Source organism: Paramormyrops kingsleyae, chromosome 25 (assembly GCF_048594095.1).
Source record: "Paramormyrops kingsleyae isolate MSU_618 chromosome 25, PKINGS_0.4, whole genome shotgun sequence".
In the NCBI taxonomy this organism is placed as follows: Eukaryota; Metazoa; Chordata; class Actinopteri; order Osteoglossiformes; family Mormyridae; genus Paramormyrops; species Paramormyrops kingsleyae.
The window spans coordinates 27,724,904-27,745,005 of NC_132821.1; the positions used below are offsets into that span (position 1 = coordinate 27,724,904).

The 20,102-nt window shown below is 48.9% G+C and overlaps 3 protein-coding genes across 7 annotated transcripts; 2 read left to right on the forward strand and 1 right to left on the reverse strand.

Moving 5' to 3' along the window:
- Positions 1-95: 95 nt before the first annotated feature.
- lias (lipoic acid synthetase) lies at positions 96-6,828 on the reverse strand. Of its 2 annotated transcripts, XM_023829611.2 has the most exons (11): positions 6,517-6,828; positions 6,103-6,275; positions 5,818-5,911; positions 5,401-5,481; positions 4,910-5,066; positions 4,707-4,764; positions 4,097-4,225; positions 1,564-1,709; positions 1,328-1,398; positions 763-874; positions 96-613 (listed from the first exon to the last, which is right to left on the reverse strand). In XM_023829611.2, the coding sequence occupies exons 1-11, from the start codon at positions 6,604-6,606 to the stop codon at positions 561-563; spliced, it is 1,164 nt and encodes a 387-aa protein (XP_023685379.2). In that variant the 5' UTR covers positions 6,607-6,828; the 3' UTR covers positions 96-560. The 2 variants fall into 2 exon arrangements, with proteins under 2 accessions (XP_023685379.2, XP_072563776.1); XM_072707675.1 differs by lacking the exons at positions 96-613; positions 763-874 and having other exon boundaries at positions 1,338-1,398; positions 1,512-1,709.
- A 4-nt stretch (positions 6,829-6,832) lies between these two features.
- rpl9 (ribosomal protein L9) lies at positions 6,833-10,500 on the forward strand. Of its 2 annotated transcripts, XM_072707676.1 has the most exons (8): positions 6,835-6,926; positions 7,331-7,377; positions 7,649-7,764; positions 8,054-8,149; positions 8,230-8,362; positions 8,456-8,536; positions 9,753-9,870; positions 10,353-10,500. In XM_072707676.1, exons 2-7 carry the CDS (start codon positions 7,332-7,334, stop codon positions 9,857-9,859), a joined length of 579 nt encoding a protein of 192 aa, XP_072563777.1. In that variant the 5' UTR covers positions 6,835-6,926; position 7,331; the 3' UTR covers positions 9,860-9,870; positions 10,353-10,500. The 2 variants fall into 2 exon arrangements, with proteins under 2 accessions (XP_023685380.1, XP_072563777.1); XM_023829612.1 differs by lacking the exon at positions 9,753-9,870 and having other exon boundaries at positions 6,833-6,926.
- A 793-nt stretch (positions 10,501-11,293) lies between these two features.
- rfc1 (replication factor C (activator 1) 1) lies at positions 11,294-20,005 on the forward strand. Of its 3 annotated transcripts, none has more exons than XM_023829609.2 (25): positions 11,294-11,445; positions 12,118-12,231; positions 12,525-12,591; positions 12,676-12,792; positions 13,172-13,461; positions 14,233-14,301; positions 14,394-14,471; positions 14,615-14,687; positions 14,811-15,103; positions 15,180-15,287; positions 15,548-15,727; positions 15,838-15,942; positions 16,019-16,412; positions 16,509-16,621; positions 16,748-16,862; positions 16,965-17,053; positions 17,133-17,270; positions 17,492-17,587; positions 17,673-17,771; positions 17,908-18,062; positions 18,141-18,258; positions 18,362-18,507; positions 18,754-18,967; positions 19,051-19,236; positions 19,367-20,005. In XM_023829609.2, exons 1-25 carry the CDS (start codon positions 11,443-11,445, stop codon positions 19,475-19,477), a joined length of 3,471 nt encoding a protein of 1,156 aa, XP_023685377.2. In that variant the 5' UTR covers positions 11,294-11,442; the 3' UTR covers positions 19,478-20,005. The 3 variants fall into 3 exon arrangements, with proteins under 3 accessions (XP_023685377.2, XP_023685376.2, XP_023685375.2); XM_023829608.2 differs by having other exon boundaries at positions 11,320-11,445; positions 19,370-20,005; XM_023829607.2 differs by having other exon boundaries at positions 11,320-11,445; positions 18,144-18,258.
- Positions 20,006-20,102: the final 97 nt, after the last annotated feature.

A 20,102-nucleotide genomic window follows, 5' to 3' on the forward strand; every position in this document is an offset into this window, starting at 1 on the left:
TTTCTTCATCAATTAGGTTTCATTTGCTAGTGTTGGTACCAGCCAAACTCGACAAACCCACTATAATAGTCAAACAGCATTGTTTGACCAACTGGTATCCGAATTACTTCTTTATTCTCTCAGCCAATCAAATGAAAGCATTGTGATGACATCACACTGGAGGCAGGAACACTGCGAGAAGCCAGTTGAGGCTTTACCGCCTGCCTGAGTCACAGAAAGACACACAGGGGGGGAAGGCGGCCAGGCAGAAGACCCCGAAGCTGTAAAAACTACGCATGTTGGGGTCCTGCAGAAGCCTGGCCGCTATCCCAGCATGCACCACTCCATGTGTGGCATCCCTGCCCTTTGCATACACTTTCAGTCCACTGCACTCAGGTGACAATGCTCCTCCATTATCTTCCAGTGTTCATTTGGTATAAATACTACGATCTTAGGTCCCGTATCACACCTAACAAGGGTGTGCAATGGTTGCGATATTCCTTCTACATTCTTCAAAATAACATTTAGCCGAAGGTGACCTCGGGAAAAATCACGAAGACGGTGCACGTGCGGCAGCCACGTCAGTCTGACGCAGTCCTCCGTTTGTGAATCAGATTCTTCAGGAAGAATTCGCCTGAGGAGACAACCGTAGCAAGACTCTCCACAAGGCCATTGACATTTAGCAATGTGGTGCAACCTCCTCATTATGCATCGGAGAACAATTTCACACATACATTGTTCCTCGAGTGTTTTTCAGTGAGAGCAGGTGTGTCTGGGGCTCACCTGCTTTGTACGAAGAGCGCACCAAAGGCCCACTGGCCGTGTACGTGAAACCCATCTCAACGCCCACCTTCTCCCAGTATGCAAACTTCTCTGGGGTCACATATTCCTCCACCTGGGACAATACAGAAACACACATATGAACACACTCCTCAAATCTGGCCCTTGATTTCAAATCCAGACTTTGCTCTCAGTTCTCTCAGGCACTGAGTTTAATAATTACTGATTCTGATTGGGTCTATAGGCCCTGGATTCCCCCCCCCCACAACTCTGAATACAAGACAAGGGGTTTCAAAAAATGGATGGATAGATGCATTCTGATTGGCCACAGAGGCTTCACACTTGGTTCTCAAGTTGAGGAAGGCTGGAAAAATCAGTAGGGCTCGGCTCTTGAGGTCTGATTTGAATAGCCCTGCACTAACAAATTAAGTCAATATGCGCTACTCTTTTAGCTAAATGAATATCACTGGGCAGGTGGGTGAGGTCTGAGACATTAACCACACAATACAGACTGACAAACCCATGCGTACACAAGCTACAATACCCGACGTACCACCATAAATCCTACCTTCAGGTGCCGTTTCGTTGGCTGCATGTACTGTCCCAGGGTCAAACAGTCCACCCCCATCTCCCTCAGTTCTGATTGGACAAAACATGAAATGGTTTTCATATAGTTTAGATAAGTGATAAGTAGTAGGAGTGAGGATGAGAATAACATTACAGACAGATGTAAACGCTACCAGAAGCACTACCCAATCTATGAAAGACATCGTCTCGTGCTGTTGATGGACTGTGTGGAGTTACCAGACATGGTAGCTTGGATCTGATCATCGGTCTCCCCCAAACCCAGCATGATGGAGGTCTTCGTCACCAATGAGGGCTTCACCGCTTTGGCGTGTCGCAAGACGCTCAGGGATTGGTCAAAATTGGCTCGGGGGTCTCGCACATGCCTGTGGTCATGGACAGGAAGTGCCGGCCAATCAAAACATGGACTGGAAACACAGCGCCCAATCAGATACCGCCCTGCACTCCAATCTAACCGAATTATAGGAGCAGTGCTGTGCAACAGCCTTTTACATAACCAACGATGTAACACTTTCTGCCATCTCCTGGACCGATGTGGTATTGCAACCATCAGACAAAGAGCAGTGAATCTTGTGTCCCTCCCCTTTTCTTTTTTCTGGAAGTTTCACTTTTCAGCTATGGATTGTCTCTGCAGACATCGCGGCTAGCGCCCTCTTCTGGATGCACTGCCAAAGTGTAAATATGTGAGGAAAAACAACCCACCAATCAAAAAAGCCCCAGCCTTTCAGATATTTGCTCTCTCTATAAATACACTCAGTAACAAAAAAAGTTAAACACCCAGAAGTGATGGTCTGATTTGGATGTAATTTGGTGCATGTGCAGACCAGCAATGGGTATATAAACGATTCCATTTGCAAGGACCTGGCACGTCTAGTCACCAGACACAGAGGATGCCTTGTAGACGCATTAGACAGCATTACCAGCACTTGACAGAGTTTGATAGGGGTTGCATGAGGCCTGGTGATCGTATCGTGCAAATGCCCGGCATGAGGGGCATGCAGATGTGACAGTTGTCTGGATGTTGGAACCAATGGGCACATGAGGGCACCCACACACGTCGTGAAGGTTCCTGTCGCCCAAGACAGACCACACCAAAGGAGGATTGGCGTAGTGTGGGCCAAGCATCACAGAACCCCAGGACATCTGCACCTGATTTCCGGACACAGGTATTGGACTCTCTACGACACCCCGTGTCATTCCACACTGCCTCGTCGACTGGCATCAGCCGGACTACGGGTTCACCATCCTATGCGTAGGCTGCCGTTAACACCAGCGCAGAGACAGCTGCGTTTGGAGTGGTGCTGTAACCGGGAGGCATGGACTGATGACGAGTAGCGTCGCACCATGATGTTCGCGATGAATCTCAGTTCTGCATTACCCCGGATGACCACTGTGTGCGCGTATGGCGGCGCTGAGGGGAGAGGATCAATCCTGCTAATATTGTGGAGAGACACACCAGCGTTACTCCTGCCATCGTGGTGTGGGGAGCCATAGGGTATGACATCGTGGTGTGGGGAGCCACAGGGTATGACATCGTGGTGTGGGGAGCCATAGGGTATGACATCGTGATGTGGGGAGCCACAGGGTATGACATCGTGGTGTGGGGAGCCATAGGGTATGACATAGTGGTGTGGGGAGCCACAGGGTATGACATCGTGGTGTGGGGAGCCATAGGGTATGACATCGTGGTGTGGGGAGCCACAGGGTATGACATCGTGGTGTGGGGAGCCATAGGGTATGACATCGTGATGTGGGGAGCCACAGGGTATGACATCGTGGTGTGGGGAGCCATAGGGTATGACATAGTGGTGTGGGGAGCCATAGGGTATGACATCGTGGTGTGGGGAGCCATAGGGTATGACATCGTGGTGTGGGGAGCCACAGGGTATGACATCGTGGTGTGGGGAGCCACAGGGTATGACATCGTGGTGTGGGGAGCCATAGGGTATGACATCGTGGTGTGGGGAGCCATAGGGTATGACATCGTGGTGTGGGGAGCCATAGGGTATGACATCGTGGTGTGGGAGCCATAGGGTATGACTTCAGGTCATCTCTGGTAGTGATTCGGGGGACCCTGACGGCACAGCGCTACGTCAGTGACATCCTGCCTCCGCATGTCTTACCCTTCCTGAGACAACACCCTGGTACGGTCATTCAACAAGATAACGACCGTCCACACATGGCATGTGTGTCTGTGGACTGCCTGCGTCATGATGAGGTCGTCCTGTGACCAGCCAGGTCCCCCAATCCTTCCCCAACTGAACATGTGTGGGATCAGCTTGGACGTCAACTCAGCCCAGTGCCAATCTGCAGGATCTCGAGGGCCAGTTACAACAGCTGTGGGCCGACTTGCCGCAGGAGAGGATACAACGGCTGTCACATGATCTTGTGCAGATTCATTTCACTTCCACCACTCTGGGTGCTTAACTTTCTTTTGTCACTGAGTGTATTATTTTAATCCAGCATAAACATTTAGCAACAATTAAAAGGTTGTTTCAAAAAAAACATTAAAAGCACAGCAGTGGAAATTAGAACTAGAAATGATTATTTTATGCTGTATGAATAATAAATAAAACAAGATTATTAGAATAGACCTACAAATCTTACATATACCGCGTGCATACTTGCAGTGGAGTACCTTGCTCCAGTCATTTTCACTGACATGTGGGCTGACTCCACACTTGTAGACTTGTAAACATGATTCAGAGTCCCGGACAGGACTGTGGAGGTGACACAGGGGTTATGAGCTCACCTCTGCAGCTCCCGCACGGTCTCCACGTTGTGAGCGTACACATCCAGGCCGGAGAGAGCAATCCTCGCAACGCTAGCCAGGTCGCCCCGGAAGTCAGGCGTGAGACACTCCACCAGGATCTTGGGGTTCCTGGGGAAGAGAATCAGGCCCCTGCGTCACAGGGGTAAGACACTCCGCTCTCTTCTTAAGAAACTCCCATGCAGTGCTGCAGAGTGTAGACCTCCACATGAGATTAATGATTTTAGCCACTAACGGACTGTAACACTGGTGTGTGTGTGTGTGTGTGTGTGTGTGAGTGTGTGAGTGTGTGTGTGGGGGGGGGCATCATTAAGAGTGCAGTGATGAACAATTACAATAAAATTACACACCAATTATTTAATGCAAACTGACAATCTCTCATCGCTCCCAATCGAATCCCAATTCATTCATATGCATAATTATGTGCATATTTATTCTTAGATTTACATTTCTATATTTTGCACACCGCTACTGCTTGTGAAGCTTGCACACAAGAATTTCACTCACATGTACTGTACCAGTGTCCCAGTAATGTGACGTGACAATAAAAGTGATATTTGATATATTTGACTTGATATTTGATCCGTCTCACCTCTGTTTGAGATTTGAGACTGTCTCGGCGAAGTGTTCTGCACCTCCATCTGCAAGGTCTGTCATGTACAACGAAACAGAATTTCGCTACGTTGCAAGGAAACACACAAAGCCTTTCTGTTGACCACCTGCCCGTTAACACTTAGACGAAAACCCACACAGGTAAACTTTTTCGAATCGCTTCTTTTGCTGGCTGACACGCACCGTCCCTGTCCACGGATGTCAGCACCACGTAATCCAGCCCCCAGTCAGCGATGGCCTCAGCGGTGTTGTAGGGCTCGTCGGGGTCGAGGGGGGGTGGCTTCCGTGCCGTCTTCACGGAGCAGAACCGGCAGCCCCTGGTGCACGTGTCTCCCATCAGCTGCACGGCGGACGGAAAAGGATGCAAAGATGCATTTTCACAGGCGCCTCTTCCACGACACTCATGTGCAGAGTAAGATTACGAGCTGAATAACTCCACTTCCTGATTGAACTGCCTCTGAAGGTCTCTAGGAATAACAGCAGATCCATGCTAGAACGTTATCACAATTGACCAATAAATAATAAGCTAGTGGTAAAATTACCCATGACTTCTTATCTCTATTGCTAATATCTTTTATTTGCCATCTCATAAGAATGAACAGAGCAGGCAGGGATCCAGGTGTGGAGTCTGACAGCTGGAAAGTGGAGGTTGTGGGTGGACCAGGATTACGAACCATGATAGTGGCAGTAGCTGTGGAGTACTCTCCTCCTCCCCAGCATTCCCCGATGTTGGGACATCTAGCTTCCTCACACACCTTCAGACCACAGAGATACATTAAGCACTTCACTGGGGACTGTCCTTTAGTAAAACTACAATTAGCTACTTTGGATTACATTTCACCAGCCTAATGACATCCCTCGATTCTCCATAACTGCTTCTTTAGCTTTTGGATAGATTTATTGTTTGTCCAGGATCATATAATTCAAAAATCAGTCTACAATTTCTATTTTGTGGTCGTTTATCTCATCCTTAAGGTCACATATTCTGCCAAAATGTTTCACAACGTCATTTAAACCCAACAAAACACAGCTATACATAAATGAACGGGCAGAGGTGCTACTTTTTAGCAGAGTCCTGAACCATGACTCACCGTGTGAAGGTTAAGGTGCCGCAAAGTGTTTTTCAGCTTGTTGTAGTTCTTCCCTATGGGAATCTCTGTCTTCAGCCAAGGGGGCAGCCTGAGTCTGTCATGAGAGGATGCACAGGTGACACAGGGTTTCAGAACAATTTAAACACTTTTAAGCGATGTACTAACGTCGGCATTTATGCAAAAATAACTGAAACCGTCTATCGTGGACTCTGGGGATACTGCCAGACTTTCATGCATTATTGATCCTTCTTGCAATATTCAGTTTGCACCTCCATCGCGCGTTACCTTTCCCCTTTCTGCCGCTTAAGGTCCCCCTTATATTGAGCCCACTGGCTCTTCTCTGACAGGTCTCCGGAAATGAAGTCCTGTAATTTGAGTCCATCCTCAGGTACTTTCTTCTTTTTGTCCGTCGGATTCAAGGGCGATTGTGCCGCAGTTGTAACTCCGTTGACACAAACCTATAATCATACAAATGATTTAAATGAATATCAGATTATAACACAAACAGGTAATGTACAGTTATGTAATATACACTACAGCATTGTCTACAATCAGGTCACTCTTATGTTACATACTGACATTATGGATAATTCAAATTATTTATGATAATAATCAAGTCCGGGCCCAAACCCATTACATTTCGTGAACTGTCTTAATAACTCGCATCATAATAATATAAGTAGAGACATACAGACTTACATGTTGAACGTCTTCACTCCTGAATTGTAAGCGCAGCAAAGTACACGAAAATCGACCAGCACCGAGAAAACTATTTTTCACCAACGCCATAACTACACGGACGGCTTGTCTTTGACAACGCTGCTATCTTAAATTGACTACTCACGCCTGTTAGCTTGATTTGTTAACTTACACAGATATCATGCAAAAAATATTTAAAATACACCATTTGAATAAGTATTGTAATGTAAGTAAAATACGTGTAATATGGATTTATTTAAGTTTTAAGCAGTAGAAGGCTGGATCCATTTGATCTTTTTTCGAATAGTTATGTCTGAAACTCATGGGCCACAGTTGATGACGTAACACGCCGACAACGTAGAACTGTGGGATGACGTCCTTCCTTCTTCCTTTCCTCAACTTCAGGCGAGGTAATGGTCGTTCTCTTCAGTTGAATGCTTCAAAATCTAACGTAATCCTCACTGTTTAAATGTACGTCGCGCTCAGATTTGCCTCTCTGGGCTTAAATAAACCCCAATAACCACCACGGTATATGTATTTGTGAACTAAAGAACAGGCACAAAGGTGATGTTTGTTCATCCATTTCTTGTAACCAGGCCGCAGGTCCCGCATCCCTACGTTCTTTGGTTCTGTGAATATATTATATATGCGTTGCTTGAGTTTAACGAATGTTATATCTACAGCAGCTAGCCAGTATGCACTTTGAATCGGACCGGTTAGCTTATTTTCTAATTGGCTTAACGCGCTGCTTCTCCCGTCTTTCGGTCGTGGAGACATTGCTTATCACGTATTTTTTTCCTCCTCCCGTCCCCAGAATGAAGACCATTCTCAGCAACCAGACAGTTGACATCCCCGACAACGGTATGTCCCCGAGTCCCCAGTAAATGCAGTAGCTCGGTGCCTGAAAATGTGGCATTTTTTGTGTTTGGGGGCTTTAAAGAAACTTCCAAGTATTTCAGTCAGGAAAAAAGTATAACGGGCAATACCATGCAACTGGTCTAAGTCTGTAGCTGGATGATGCTGTGAGTTGATTTGCACGTTGCTGGGGCTGTATACAGAAATGCTTGGCAGGCCGTTGACGGCTCACGTCTTCTAAGCGATGTCATGCTTTGGCCCTTGTCTGAATGTGCAGTCGAAGTGACGTTGAAAGGCAGGACGGTGGTTGTCAAGGGGCCCCGCGGTGTGCTGCGCCGGGAATTCAACCACATTAACCTGGAACTCAGTCTCCTGGGCAGGAAGCGTAAGAAGGTAAGGCGGCCGCAGAGACTTGATCTCTCAGTCTTTTGGGGTTACGGTTGATTATTTTAGATACTGGTCTCACTGAGTTTCAGGTTTTGTAATCTGGGAGTGAGAACACCTGACGTATATGATATACCGTCTTATTCCTTACCCTCAAAATAACTGAGCTTTAAGATTTCCTCCTGGTTGTGTTGTAGTTGCGTCGTTTGTTTTGATTGTACCTGCTTGAGGTGCGGTCTATTTCCCCGGGAGATTTTGTGTGATGCACCTTTCTGAGCGCTGCGCGTTATGTTCTCAGCTCCGTGTCGATAAATGGTGGGGTAACAGGAAGGAGCTGGCCACCGTGCGCACCATCTGCAGCCACGTCCAGAACATGATCAAGGGGGTGACCCTGGTGAGTGGCCTGCGCTTTGGCTATTGCCGTCCAGGATGAGACCAACGCCGACAGGCTAATTTCCCCCTCTGTCTTTCCAGGGCTTCCGCTACAAGATGAGATCTGTGTATGCTCACTTCCCCATCAACGTGGTGATGCAGGAGAACGGCACCCTGGTGGAGATCAGGAACTTCCTGGGGGAGAAGTACATCCGACGGGTCCGCATGAGGCCAGGTGAGCCGTCCTGTGTTGTGTGAAACGACGTCGTCTTGCCTGGCATTTCAGGGGCTCCGTGCTAATGTCTCGGTCCCAATCCCCTTCCCTCAGGTGTGACCTGCACAGTGTCAGCAGCCCAGAAGGACGAGCTGGTTCTGGAGGGTAATGACATTGAGCTGGTGTCCAACTCATGTGAGTAACCCCCCTCCCCACCAAAGAGTCGTTCGTCAAGTAGTAGGTCTAAATGATCAAATGGTCATGTGTGATGGCTGATGCGGGGAACTTGCGGTTTGTTCGAGAATTATTTCGAATGAACATTTAAAAACCTTTTATAGTGCCGAGTATTGACTATCATTATGTCATGTCGAAGAGGGATAAAGTAAAATTTGCTTAAAATTTAGCTGTTGGCGAGACCTAGTGTTTGAGGGTTATGTACCACGTCTGATGCACACAGGTCTGTCCTGATTTCATACTAAGTGACCCTTCTGTTTGAAAACTGCTCAGTGTTAAATGATGGTTGTCCTTCCTAAGGACCCTCCCAGCTGCTCCGCTTATGACCGTGACACGCTACCGTAAAGTAATCAAGGCGTATCATTTGAATGCCTGCCAAAGCTGGTCATTAGGGTCTCCCATGATTTTCTTGAAATCTTTTTCTGGGGAATAGGCATTTCTTTCCCTTTAAGGCTCTGTTCACACAGCTGCATTCTGGGTCATTTGAAAGCTGTAGACTAAGGTCTTAATTTTAATGCACCCATAGTAACACTTGAGACACCACTGATGTGTGTCGTGTGTGCGATCCTTGGGTTTCTATGGGTTGTGATTGTAGGTTGGTGTGAACAGACCCTTATGGTATCTGACATTCCTGTATTATGATTGTGAATTTTTTCCCCCCCTCTGCTGGCTTGTGTCCTTTTGCAGTATTCTAGTAAACTATTTCCTTGTTTAGTTCTATATTAAATGTGTGCAGAACCCAATTAGAGGACCTGCACAGGGTGACGTCCTCTGCATGTGACTGGATGCGCCCCTGAGGATCTAGTCATGTTCCTTATGTTCTGTCAGCCCACCCCCTCCCCCCTCCCATTTGGCAGGAGTATGTTTGTGCCCTGGTGCAGAATCCAGTTAAGTCTCTGCTAACTGGAGACTGCAGATGGCTGTCCATTAAACATACTGCCTGCCCTGTTCCTGCATTCAGGATCGTGTTCTCTAATCATGTTCCTTTAGTCTGATTCCTCAAGCCTACGAGCCTCCCGGCAATCATGGCCGCCGTACCCGGATTGCAGTGTTGCCCCCCCCCCCACCCCCCACACTTGCCCCTCTGCTCTGCCCCTGCCCTGTGATTTTTGCGACTGTGTTGATTCTGAGCTCTGTTTGCATGTAGCAGCTCATCACCGCAGCCTCTCTCTTGCAGCCGCCCTCATCCAACAGGCAACCACAGTCAAAAATAAGGATATCAGGAAATTCTTGGACGGTATTTACGTGTCCGAGAAGGGAACTGTTTTGGACCCGGATCAGTGAGCAGTGTAGAGGTTAGAATGCTTTACTGCCGAAAAGGGCCTTTCTGTGACTGTTCGTCCGACGTTCTGCGGGGAATCCCCCTCAGATCCGTCCTGTGTTGTCACTCGATGTGTTCCAGAAAATTGACATGCGGCACAAGGTGGTTTTAGTTAAAGGTGGTCACACACCAGGAGGGAATTGTGGGATACATCCCGCAATTAACCAAATGGTGTCTTAGGCTCACTTAAAAGGAAGAAAGTATTTCATGTGCATGTTGCCTCTGTGGTTCAGTTTAAGTTCCATGCATGTTTAACCGTTTGGATCCTCACCCTCACTTACAAAAATATTTAATTTATATACTGTGTACTTGTGTATTGAGTTTAAATGATCTGGTGTTGGGTGATAGAACCTGGGGCCCCATAGCGTAGCAGGTTCGAGGGCCTTCGGGCCTGTCGCCACCTTGTGGTTGCATGGTGCCTCTTCTTGGTCTCACTCTGCTCCTCTTGCTTTGCAGCTGCCCTCATCCAGCAGGCCACGACTGTGAGGAAGAAGGATATCCGCAAGTTCCTGGACGGTATCTATGTCAGCGAGAAGAGCACTGTCGTGGAGCAGCAGGAAGCTTAAGCCTTTAACCTGTCAATAATAAATTACTTTATACCACAGTCATGATCTCTGTGTCTTTTACCCTGTCCTTGCGGTTTGTGAGCTCATGGCAGATGTGAATGCACATCATGCTGGATATCTTGGAAGTATCATGACTATGGAGTGGTGTTTGTTTCAAGGGAGAGTTGTTTTGGATGCAGTACTGGACAGCTCTATCAACTGTAGTTAATATACGTGCAGGACACGACAATCATATCGTGCAGTAAATGAATCTTTGATCTACTGAAAGCCCAGTGCAAGTCAACATGGCACAAAAAACAGCAAATGTAACCAGTGAAAGTCGTGTTCTCGATGTGCTGTGATCGGATAGATATCTTACTAGCTCCCGGAGGGAAACTAGGGATCACTGATTGCAGCTTGACGACTTAAGTTTACATTTTTGGTAGAGAATAAAGTTTTTTGTACAGGCTTAGTCGAGGCAGTATAAAGTGGATTTGGACTAAATTGATTAAATTAATTTGAAATTTATGAGTCGGTCCAGTCTGCACACGGTCCGGCTGGACCAGTTCATGCAGGTACTGACATTAACAATGAAGCTACCCACTCGACATCTCAGGTCTGATGCTGGGGCGCCAACTTCGGTCAGCTGGCTGGAGCGAGATTTTCAGTTCGAGACAAGTCTGCAGACAAGCACGTGCACCTGCGTGCATGTAACAATGCATGTAAATATTACCTCGCGATTCGTCTGTATGGTTTGCAAACTAGCCCAAAGATTTCGATGTAGCTAATTTTAGATGCATAATAGAATAATATAGACCTACCGTAATATTTCTCGGGTGAGCGCCTGAAAGTTGTCACGCCAGACGCTCCCGGTGTCAGTGCGGCTGCGAGTTGCGTCATTACGCGGCGCCGCGCGCGACTCGCGTTGGCGCCAAGCGCGCGGGGAGTGTAGCGGCTCCGTGAGTCCGTGTGCCTCCGATCGTCCGTCCGCCCGCTGCATCATGGTGAGCCGCTTTTGGGGGCCTCTTCAAACGGCCATGCCGCGTCCGGATTGAGTCGTTATGCGGGTGAAACGAAGTGATAAGCCATTAGCCTGCTAGTTAAGTGTCAGTGTTAACTGCGTACCAGCCGTTGCGCAAAGTTAGCCCGTCGTTTATCCTTAGCACTTGTATACATATCAAGTCATGGCTGCCCCCCTCCGTTTTCAGTTCTTGGCTTAGCAACATAAAGTTAGGCATGTTTTTCGACCCGCACCGTCTTAATTGGGCTCCAGATGCAGTAACGTTATAAATACGCCTTGCATTTTGTGTTTCTGCGGCCTAGCGACGAGGATTAGGTCCATAATAATTGCCAAGTTTTAGCAATAAGTTTTAGTCGCTGATGGTGAGCTTCGGCGGGGTATTAGTAATTAGTAATACTAATAAAGCCTGAAATCAAACCGGCCACTGTACTGGCAGATTATTTTTCGAACAACAGAGAACATGATTCTTTCTGCACGTTTTGCATTTAATGGAATTGTTAATATGTAAGACATGCTGTGTCTTGCTGTTTTCCTCTCATGCTGTTTCTGTTGCTCAGTCCACATAATCAGACCAAGAGCCTTTTCTGTGGGTCCCCCCATGATTCATGGCCGGCTCAGTCCGGTCCTCTGATCAGTCCCTCTTTGCCCTGTCTAGGACATCCGGAGGTTCTTTGCGCCCAGTAAGCCGGTGGTGCAGAAACCTGCCCAGAACGGAGGCGTCAGAAGCGTTGAGGACCAGAAGAGGAATAAAGCGAAGCCTGGCTCAAAGGCAAGCTGGGACAGGCCCTCTGTTTCCTTCAGCCTCCCAAACACGATGCTTTTCTTATTCTGCAATACAGTTCTGTTTTGCTTGCAGTCTGTGAGGTGTCGTGGTATCAAGCCGCAATTTCAATAATGTTTTGAAAAATAATTCATGCTCCTTTGTGTTTTTCCATCTTCGTTTTGCTTTCTGGCACTTGCCAGGCTGTCATTGTAAATAAGAAACTGTTTTTAATGCTTTGCCTGGTAAAATAAAGCTTAATGAATGAATGAATTATGACCATTTTTATTTCATTTTAATAGGCTAAAAGCCCTGAAACAGTGGAGAAGTCATCAGTGAAACGAAAGAAACGTGCGGTCCTGCACTCCGGTGAGCTGTCCTTCCCCTCTAAATGTCATTCATCATGGCTGCCTTGGCAGACGGACTCGTCATTTCGGCATGTGATCCTTTTAGACTCAGAAGAGGAAGAGGTGGAGAAGAAACCCAAGAAATCCCCCCAGGAAACTCAGAAGCCCGCCAAGGGTGCACCCCCCCCGAAGAAACACCCGGTTCAGTACGTCTCAGAAACCGGTGAGGGACTCGGTGCGATGGAGCCAGCCGGCTTGCGTGGCCTGTCCCGTTCGTCTTGAAACCGAGGGTCTGTGCGTGTTCCGGGTGGAGAGAAGCCGTTTTCGCTGCCTGCTCTGGCAGGGCCCAGAACCTGCAGCTGTGCAGCTCGACGCAGACAGGATGTCACTGTCGGCTGGTGCGAGGCGGGCTCTAGATTTGGGTTTCGTTTCTCTGCTCTGCAGCTGGGAGCAGCAGCTTGTCGACTTCCTCCAGTCAGGCATCTACGCGTAAACGGCTTTTCTACCATTCACCTGCACAGTAGTACAACATGCTGGTACAACACTGTCTGTGGTCATTTGTCTCGTAGCTGAAATTCTTTCTTTGTCTCATTTGTTGGTAGATTCAGACAGTGACACTTTCGTGTCCCTGAAGAAACCGGCTAAATCTGACGACAATGGACTGTCCAAGTCGGCCGCAGCAGGTCCGGATAAGAAGGCGACCTCTGCCGTCAGCTCCCCCCCAAAACCGTCTTGCAGGAAGGGCAAGGTCAAATCGCCCCCTACCCCAGCCACCCCCAAAGCAGCCCCCTCCCTTCCCAAGCAGACCCACACCTCTGTACTGGACTTTTTTGGCAGCAGCAGCATCCAGAGGTCGGATAAAAAGTTAGTGGCCAGCACCAAGCGGAAAGCTGTGAGTCATCAGCCCAACCATCGCTGTTCATTAGTGGAAATCAATTCTGTCATGTAGGACTGCACGATATATTGCAATTATATAACGCATGCGCAGTAATCACCAGAGCTTTAAATGACAGGCATCAACGTTTGTCCAGACGTCAGCGTTTCAGCGCTGTACGGACATTTGTTTACACCCACGATTTGGTAAGCAGATCAGAAGTACGGCTAAAACATTAATGAGATGCATATTGTGATGCCCAAAAGTAATCTGTATAAATTTGTAGTATCTTTATGTTTAACAAACATGCAAAGTACCGCCTCACCACCACCTTGTTTATCCACAATATCTCCTCTTTTCAAAGATGTTGTGGCCGCTGATCTGTTCCCTTTCTTCACTGCTCCTTCGGCGCTTATCGCTCCCATGATTTGCCAAAACGGTCGCATGTGGCGTGCCCCTCGAACTGAATTTAATAAGCATAAGGATACGCCGAACTTATACAGTTTACTAACTTTTGGGCATCACAATACGCATCTCATTAATATTTTAGACATACTACTAATCTGATTACCAAATCGTGGGCGGATGTAAACGTCCATATAGTACCGAAGAGCCGGCATCTGGACAGATGTTCACTCCCGTCATCGAAAGCCCTGGTGATTATTGAGCATTGAGGCAAATGATCGCGATATCGTGCAGCCCTACTGTCATGCAGCTTTGTCGGATTTGCGGGTATAGACGGCCAACCTTACTGCTAGTACAGTTGGTCACCATAACATCCTTTCCTAGGCCACACAGGATATGGATGACTCCCAGAGTGATGAGGCCATCGCCAGACAGCTGCAGATGGATGAAGATGTAAGTTTGCAGCTCTGATAAGGATCTTAACGTCGTTTAGGTTGCTTTTGGGTTCCCTCTCAGGCATCTGTCTGATTCTGCTCCTCCTGTAGCTGGAGAAACAGCTGCACGATGATGAAGAGTTTGCAAGGACGTTGGCCATGTTGGATGAGGCCCCTCAGCCCAAAAAGGTGAGAGCAGTCATGCTTTATGGGGTCAGCATATCAAACACTTAAGCTTTTTGTTGGTCCCTAAACTAGTAGCTTGGGTCTATGTTGCTAAGACGCATTGCAGTTGAGGTTGTGGTCATGTGACCATGCCATTGTACCCTTAGGCTCGCAGAGAATCTGGTTCACCCAGCAAGAGCAGCACGGGCCCGGCCCAACTCAGCATCAAGATTTCTCCAGGTGAACCCGCAAACTTCCCAAGTGTCTGGCATTTGGCTCATTTTCTTACCTCATCATTGTCTGCTGTGCAGTGGTGGAAAAGGGCCCAGGGGTGATTTGAACTTCTGTCTTTACACCTTCCAGTCTCTGGTTCCCAGTCCCGTGCCAACAGCAAGGCCGGTGCCAAGGGTCCGTCCCCAAAGAAGAGCCCCGTCAAGACGAGCTCCAAGCTGGCCAGCATGAAAAGGAAGGAAGAAGAAAATGCCAGAAAGAAGCATGAGGGGGCTACCAAGATGGTCATTTCGCCAAAGAAGGAGCCCCCAAGAACATCCACTTCAGAGACACAGAATGTTGCCAAATCGGGAATGCCCTCGACCGCCAAGAGCGAGCCCGTGACCACGCCCGTCAGCAAGAAGATCTCCCCTAAGAAGGCAGAGGTAAAATCTGCCAGGATTTCCTTTTTTCCCCCGTGTTTGACACCGATCTTAATTCATTTAATTTGACCCTCATCAGAGTGTCAGCCCAGAAGACGCAGAGAAGAAGCGCGTAAATTCGTCAGCATACCGGAACTACCTGAACAGAGAAGGCCCTCGTGCCCTGGGCTCCAAAGAGATCCCTCAGGTGATAAACTGCGTCAGCTGAGTATGTAGGCTGCTCCTGTCTTGGCTAGTATAATATTTGTTTCTGAACAGGTTCTTGATTTGATAGATCATTAGTCCACTCTTTCCAGCTCTCATTGGTAATAGAAGCAGACACAGGGTATTGAGTAGTCCTCCTTTTGGTCTCCGTCTGGTTGATGGGGTTGAGCAGCACCCCCCCAGTAAGAGCAGAAACACTGTGAAGGGTTCAGGAGCGGTGACCCAGGTGTCGGTGGGGCCCAGGGTGCAGAGAACTGTCTGGAGGGCCTGACCTTCGTGGTGACGGGCGTGATGGAGTCCATGGAGAGAGATGACGCAAAGTCCCTCATCGAGCGCTATGGCGGCAAGGTCACGGGCAACGTCAGCCGCAAGACGAGCTACCTGGTGCTGGGCAGAGACAGTGGGGCCTCCAAGACGGAGAAGGTCAGCCTCCATGTCTGCTGCTGCTTTCTCCTTGCGTGCTTTTGAGTTTGTTCCATTACTTTTGAGTTCACAGACCTGGGTTTAGGCCTCTTGTCTTTTTTATGGTTCAGGCTGAAAGTTTTGGCACAAAGATCATAAATGAAGATGGTTTGCTGGATCTCATACGGACCAAACCGGGCAAGAAGTCTAAGTATGAGATTGCTGCTGAGGTTGAGGTGAGAGTCGTACGGCTGACAGGTGAAGTCTGCTCTTGGGGGCCGAGCCGACCGCTTTTCCTGTTTTTATCCAAAGAACAAGAAGACCCCTGAGCCCTCCAGGACGAGAAGGACCCCACAGAAGACCAGTCCCAGAAAGCAAACCCCAGCCAAGAAGACGCCATCTTCTAGGAAGTCACCCAGGGGCAAGGCAGCCACACCTAAACAAGAGCCTTCGTCAAGTGGCAGCCTTGGGGCCGGTGCCAGAGAGGCCAGGAAGGGCCTGTCCTTCGATACGGCGGAGCGGCACGGTGCCTCAACCACGACAGCAGCACCGGTGCCAGATACCGAAGGGTCCAGTCTTCTGTGGGTGGACAAGTACAGGCCACACACCTTGAAAGGCCTCATCGGGCAACAGGGTGAACAAAGCTGTGCCAACAAGCTGCTGCGCTGGCTCCAGAACTGGCACACTGGCAACACAAAGCCTGCTGGTACGTTGAGGCTCATTCATGGTTGAGGGGCGCATTGAAGTCCTGGTATTCACGCCGAGAGCTATTGGAGCCGATAATGTGTGTGTGCTCACACAGCGGCCCGGTTCGGCAAGTTCGGGGGAAAGGACGATGGCTCCGGGTTCAAGGCGGCGCTGCTCTCGGGACCCCCTGGGGTGGGAAAGACCACTACGGCCGCCCTGGTCTGTGAGGTCAGTCTTGCTCATCTGTAGCGTAGAGTATCAACTTCGTATCTGATGTGAATGTTAATGGTCATTCGTAGATGTGGTTTCTTCTGAGTCCGTCTCATCATTACATATTTTTGACATATGATGCAGGAACTTGGCTACAGCTATGTGGAGATGAACGCTAGCTGTACCCGGAGCAAGAACAACCTGAAGGAGGTCGTTGCTGAGTCCCTCAACAACACTAGCATCAAGAGCTTCTACTCAGGTACCCCTAGGGGAATTAGATGGTCTGGTTTGAAGCCCCAGACCCCTGCTGCAGGAGCAGCTCGGATTATCCATGCTGAACTGTCTGGCCTCCCTTTGCCAGGTGCCTCTCAGACTGTGAGCAGCAAGCATGTGCTCATCATGGACGAGGTGGACGGCATGGCAGGCAACGAGGACAGGGGCGGTATCCAGGTAGCCCCATTCCGGTCGCTGGGCATGGTGGTGGGTGGGTGTGTTTTTCTCACCTTCTGCTTGGTTTGCCCCTCCACAGGAGATGATTAGCCTGATAAAGCAGTCAAAGATCCCCATCATCTGCATGTGTAATGACAGGAACCACCAGAAGATCCGCTCCCTGGCCAACTACTGCTTCGACCTGCGCTTCCAGAGACCCCGTCTAGAGCAGATCAAGGTAGTAGCCTAGGGGAGACCCCAGCCTCACCCACTGTGAGTGCTTATTCTGAGTGCTTGTGCACCTTTAACTGCTAGTAACTTTTTTTTTTAGCAGATAAACCTTGGACCTTTACAGTTTCTGTAGTCTTCAACCTTTATAGTTCCCCACTGGGTGTTAGTGATGAGTAGTAACTGTTAGCCATGAATATGCGTCAACCAATAGCTGCTGCTTCCCCTCAGGGAGCCATGATGTCCATCGCCTACAAGGAAGGCCTCAAGGTCCCAGCACCAGCTCTCAACGAGCTCATCTTGGCGTCCAACCAAGACATCAGACAGGTAGCCTTTCAGTTGGGAAGGACTAAAAAACCTAAAATGATGAAAGACGCCAAACTAACTTTTGGTTTCGACCGCAATTTCCCAGATTCTCCACAACCTGAGTATGTGGTCGGCCAAAGACAAAGTCATGACCTATGATCAGGTCAAAGCCGACGCAAAGAATGCCAGGAAGGACATGAAGCTGGTACGTTTCACTTGTGCATGTAGGGGATATTGTCCGATGTCAGTGTCATTTCTATAACTGATGGGATTTGCAGAATAGAAAGTACCAGGTGCTGATTTCTACATCCCAAGCCAGCTCACACTCCCACTATTTCCAGGGCCCGTTTGATGTCTGTCGGAAGGTCTTCTCTGCTGGAAACGAGACTGCTCAAATGTCCCTGATGGACAAATCCGACCTTTTCTTCCACGATTACTCATTAGCGCCCCTGTTTGTCCAGGAGAACTATCTGCACGTCCGTCCGGCCGCAGCAGGGTGAGCATTGGTGGGAAAGGTGGTCCTGCTGGTACGCGGATGAGGTCGCATGTGTAAACGTGCCTCTTCTGTTTTCAGCAGTAACCTGAAGTGTCATCTGGTGCTCTTGAGCAAAACCGCAGACAGCATCTGTGATGGAGATCTGGTGGATCGGCAGATCCGATCCCGTCAGACCTGGTCTCTGCTGCCCACGCAGGTCAGACAGCACGGTGCACAACAAGGGTTATAATCGACACCTCCAGTATCATTTACCTTGCATTTCGTGTATTGATAGGTTTGTTTAAAAATTTGTGCTGCAGGCCATCTACGCCAGCGTGCTTCCAGGGGAGTTGATGAGGGGCTACATGAGCCAATTCCCCACCTTCCCCAGCTGGCTGGGCAAGTTCTCCTCCACGGGCAAACACAACCGCACCATCCAGGAGCTGGCGTCACACATGAGTCTCAGGTCTGCACTCTCTCTCTCTGTTCTCCCTGCTGGGCTCTATGCCATCGCTTGAAATTCAAGCCTAGCATCCAGCTCATTGGCGTTTGACTTGCACAGAAATGTTCTGAAGGAAAAATGATTGACACCCTCTCTGAACCAATCAGATTGTAGCGTAGGTGGATCAAAATCTGATTGGTTGGGCCCACTTCCTCTACAATCCGATTGGTTATCAAACTCCCGTGAGCTAAAATCCTCTTTCTCTGTTAGGGCGCATGTCAGTAAGCAAGCCATCAACCTGGATTACTTGCCCTACCTGCGCTCTGCCCTGCTGGAGCCCTTGCAGAGGTACGGAGCGGACGGGGCCACCAAGGCCGTGCAGCTCATGAACGACTACGACATCATCAAGGAAGACATGGACAGCATCATGGAAATCAGTACCTGGGGCGGGCAGCCAGACCCCTACTCCAAACTGGACCCTAAGGTGATGAGGTGGAGGTGGAGGTCAGGGTCTGGGTTCCCCATCTACTGTTTCGCCGCATGTTTGTGCTGCATCTTCCCCTCCAGGTGAAAGCGGCCTTCACCCGAGCGTACAACAAGGAGTCCCACCTGACCCCGTACGCCCTGCAGGCGGTGAAGAAGGGCCGGCGCGGAGCCGTGGACGCCGAGTTGGGAGAGGGGGGGCTGGAGCAGGAGTCGCAGGAGCTGGCTGCGGAGGAGGACGAGGACGTGGCCGCTGATGCCATGGTTAAGGTGGGATGGATAGACATGGCCAATGGGATTTTTTTTTTTTGTTGTTTTTGTGTATATTTGCCCTGTATGGGGTTTTATTGATTTATTTTGAGCCTGACTGCATGTGTGACGTGGACCTTTGTTTTTGCAGCAGAAGAAAATGAAGGCAAGTAAGGAAACGACAAAGCAGCAGAAGGCAGGGGATTCTGGGAAGGGCAAGGGGAAGGGAAAGGGCAAGGGCCAAGGCAAGGGCAAGAAGTGAGTATGGCAGCCCGAGGGAGCCAAAAAGCTGCAGCGTGCATAACTGGACTCTGTTACACCATAGTGGGGCTGGATAGCGGCAGGGGGTGTGCTGTCCCTCCACCCTGGGCCGCCTGGCCTGAAACTGAAACTGTACAAATATCCTATACAGATATATGCACTTGGGTGTCTCACCGGTCAGAGCTACGTACTGCCATTATGCTGCAAACGGGAAGTCGGTGGTAATGGACGATGCATAGCTGTGCCCGACTGTAGCAGTCTGTCCTGGGAGGAACATGGCTGCGTTTGTTTTTCCTCCAGCAGTAAATAGCCGGTAGGGTATCCGTTGCCCTCCATTATCCTGTATATATGTGTAGTGTATCATTTGTTTAGTAGTAATCTTCACAGATGTGCTGGCATCTGATTTAGTGAATATTTTTCAAGGCAGTAATTTTGCATTCCTGAACTCCCAGACTTTGTGTCTGTCATTTTCTTACACTTGACTTTTTATATATTGAGAAGTGCTACTGGAAATAAAGAATGAATAAGCTTTGTGTGTCATTTGTCTGAGTACAGCCTATCCCAGAGGCTACGGGTGCAAGGCAGGGAACAGCCCAGTGTGAGGTGCCGACCCAATTCCTCCAACC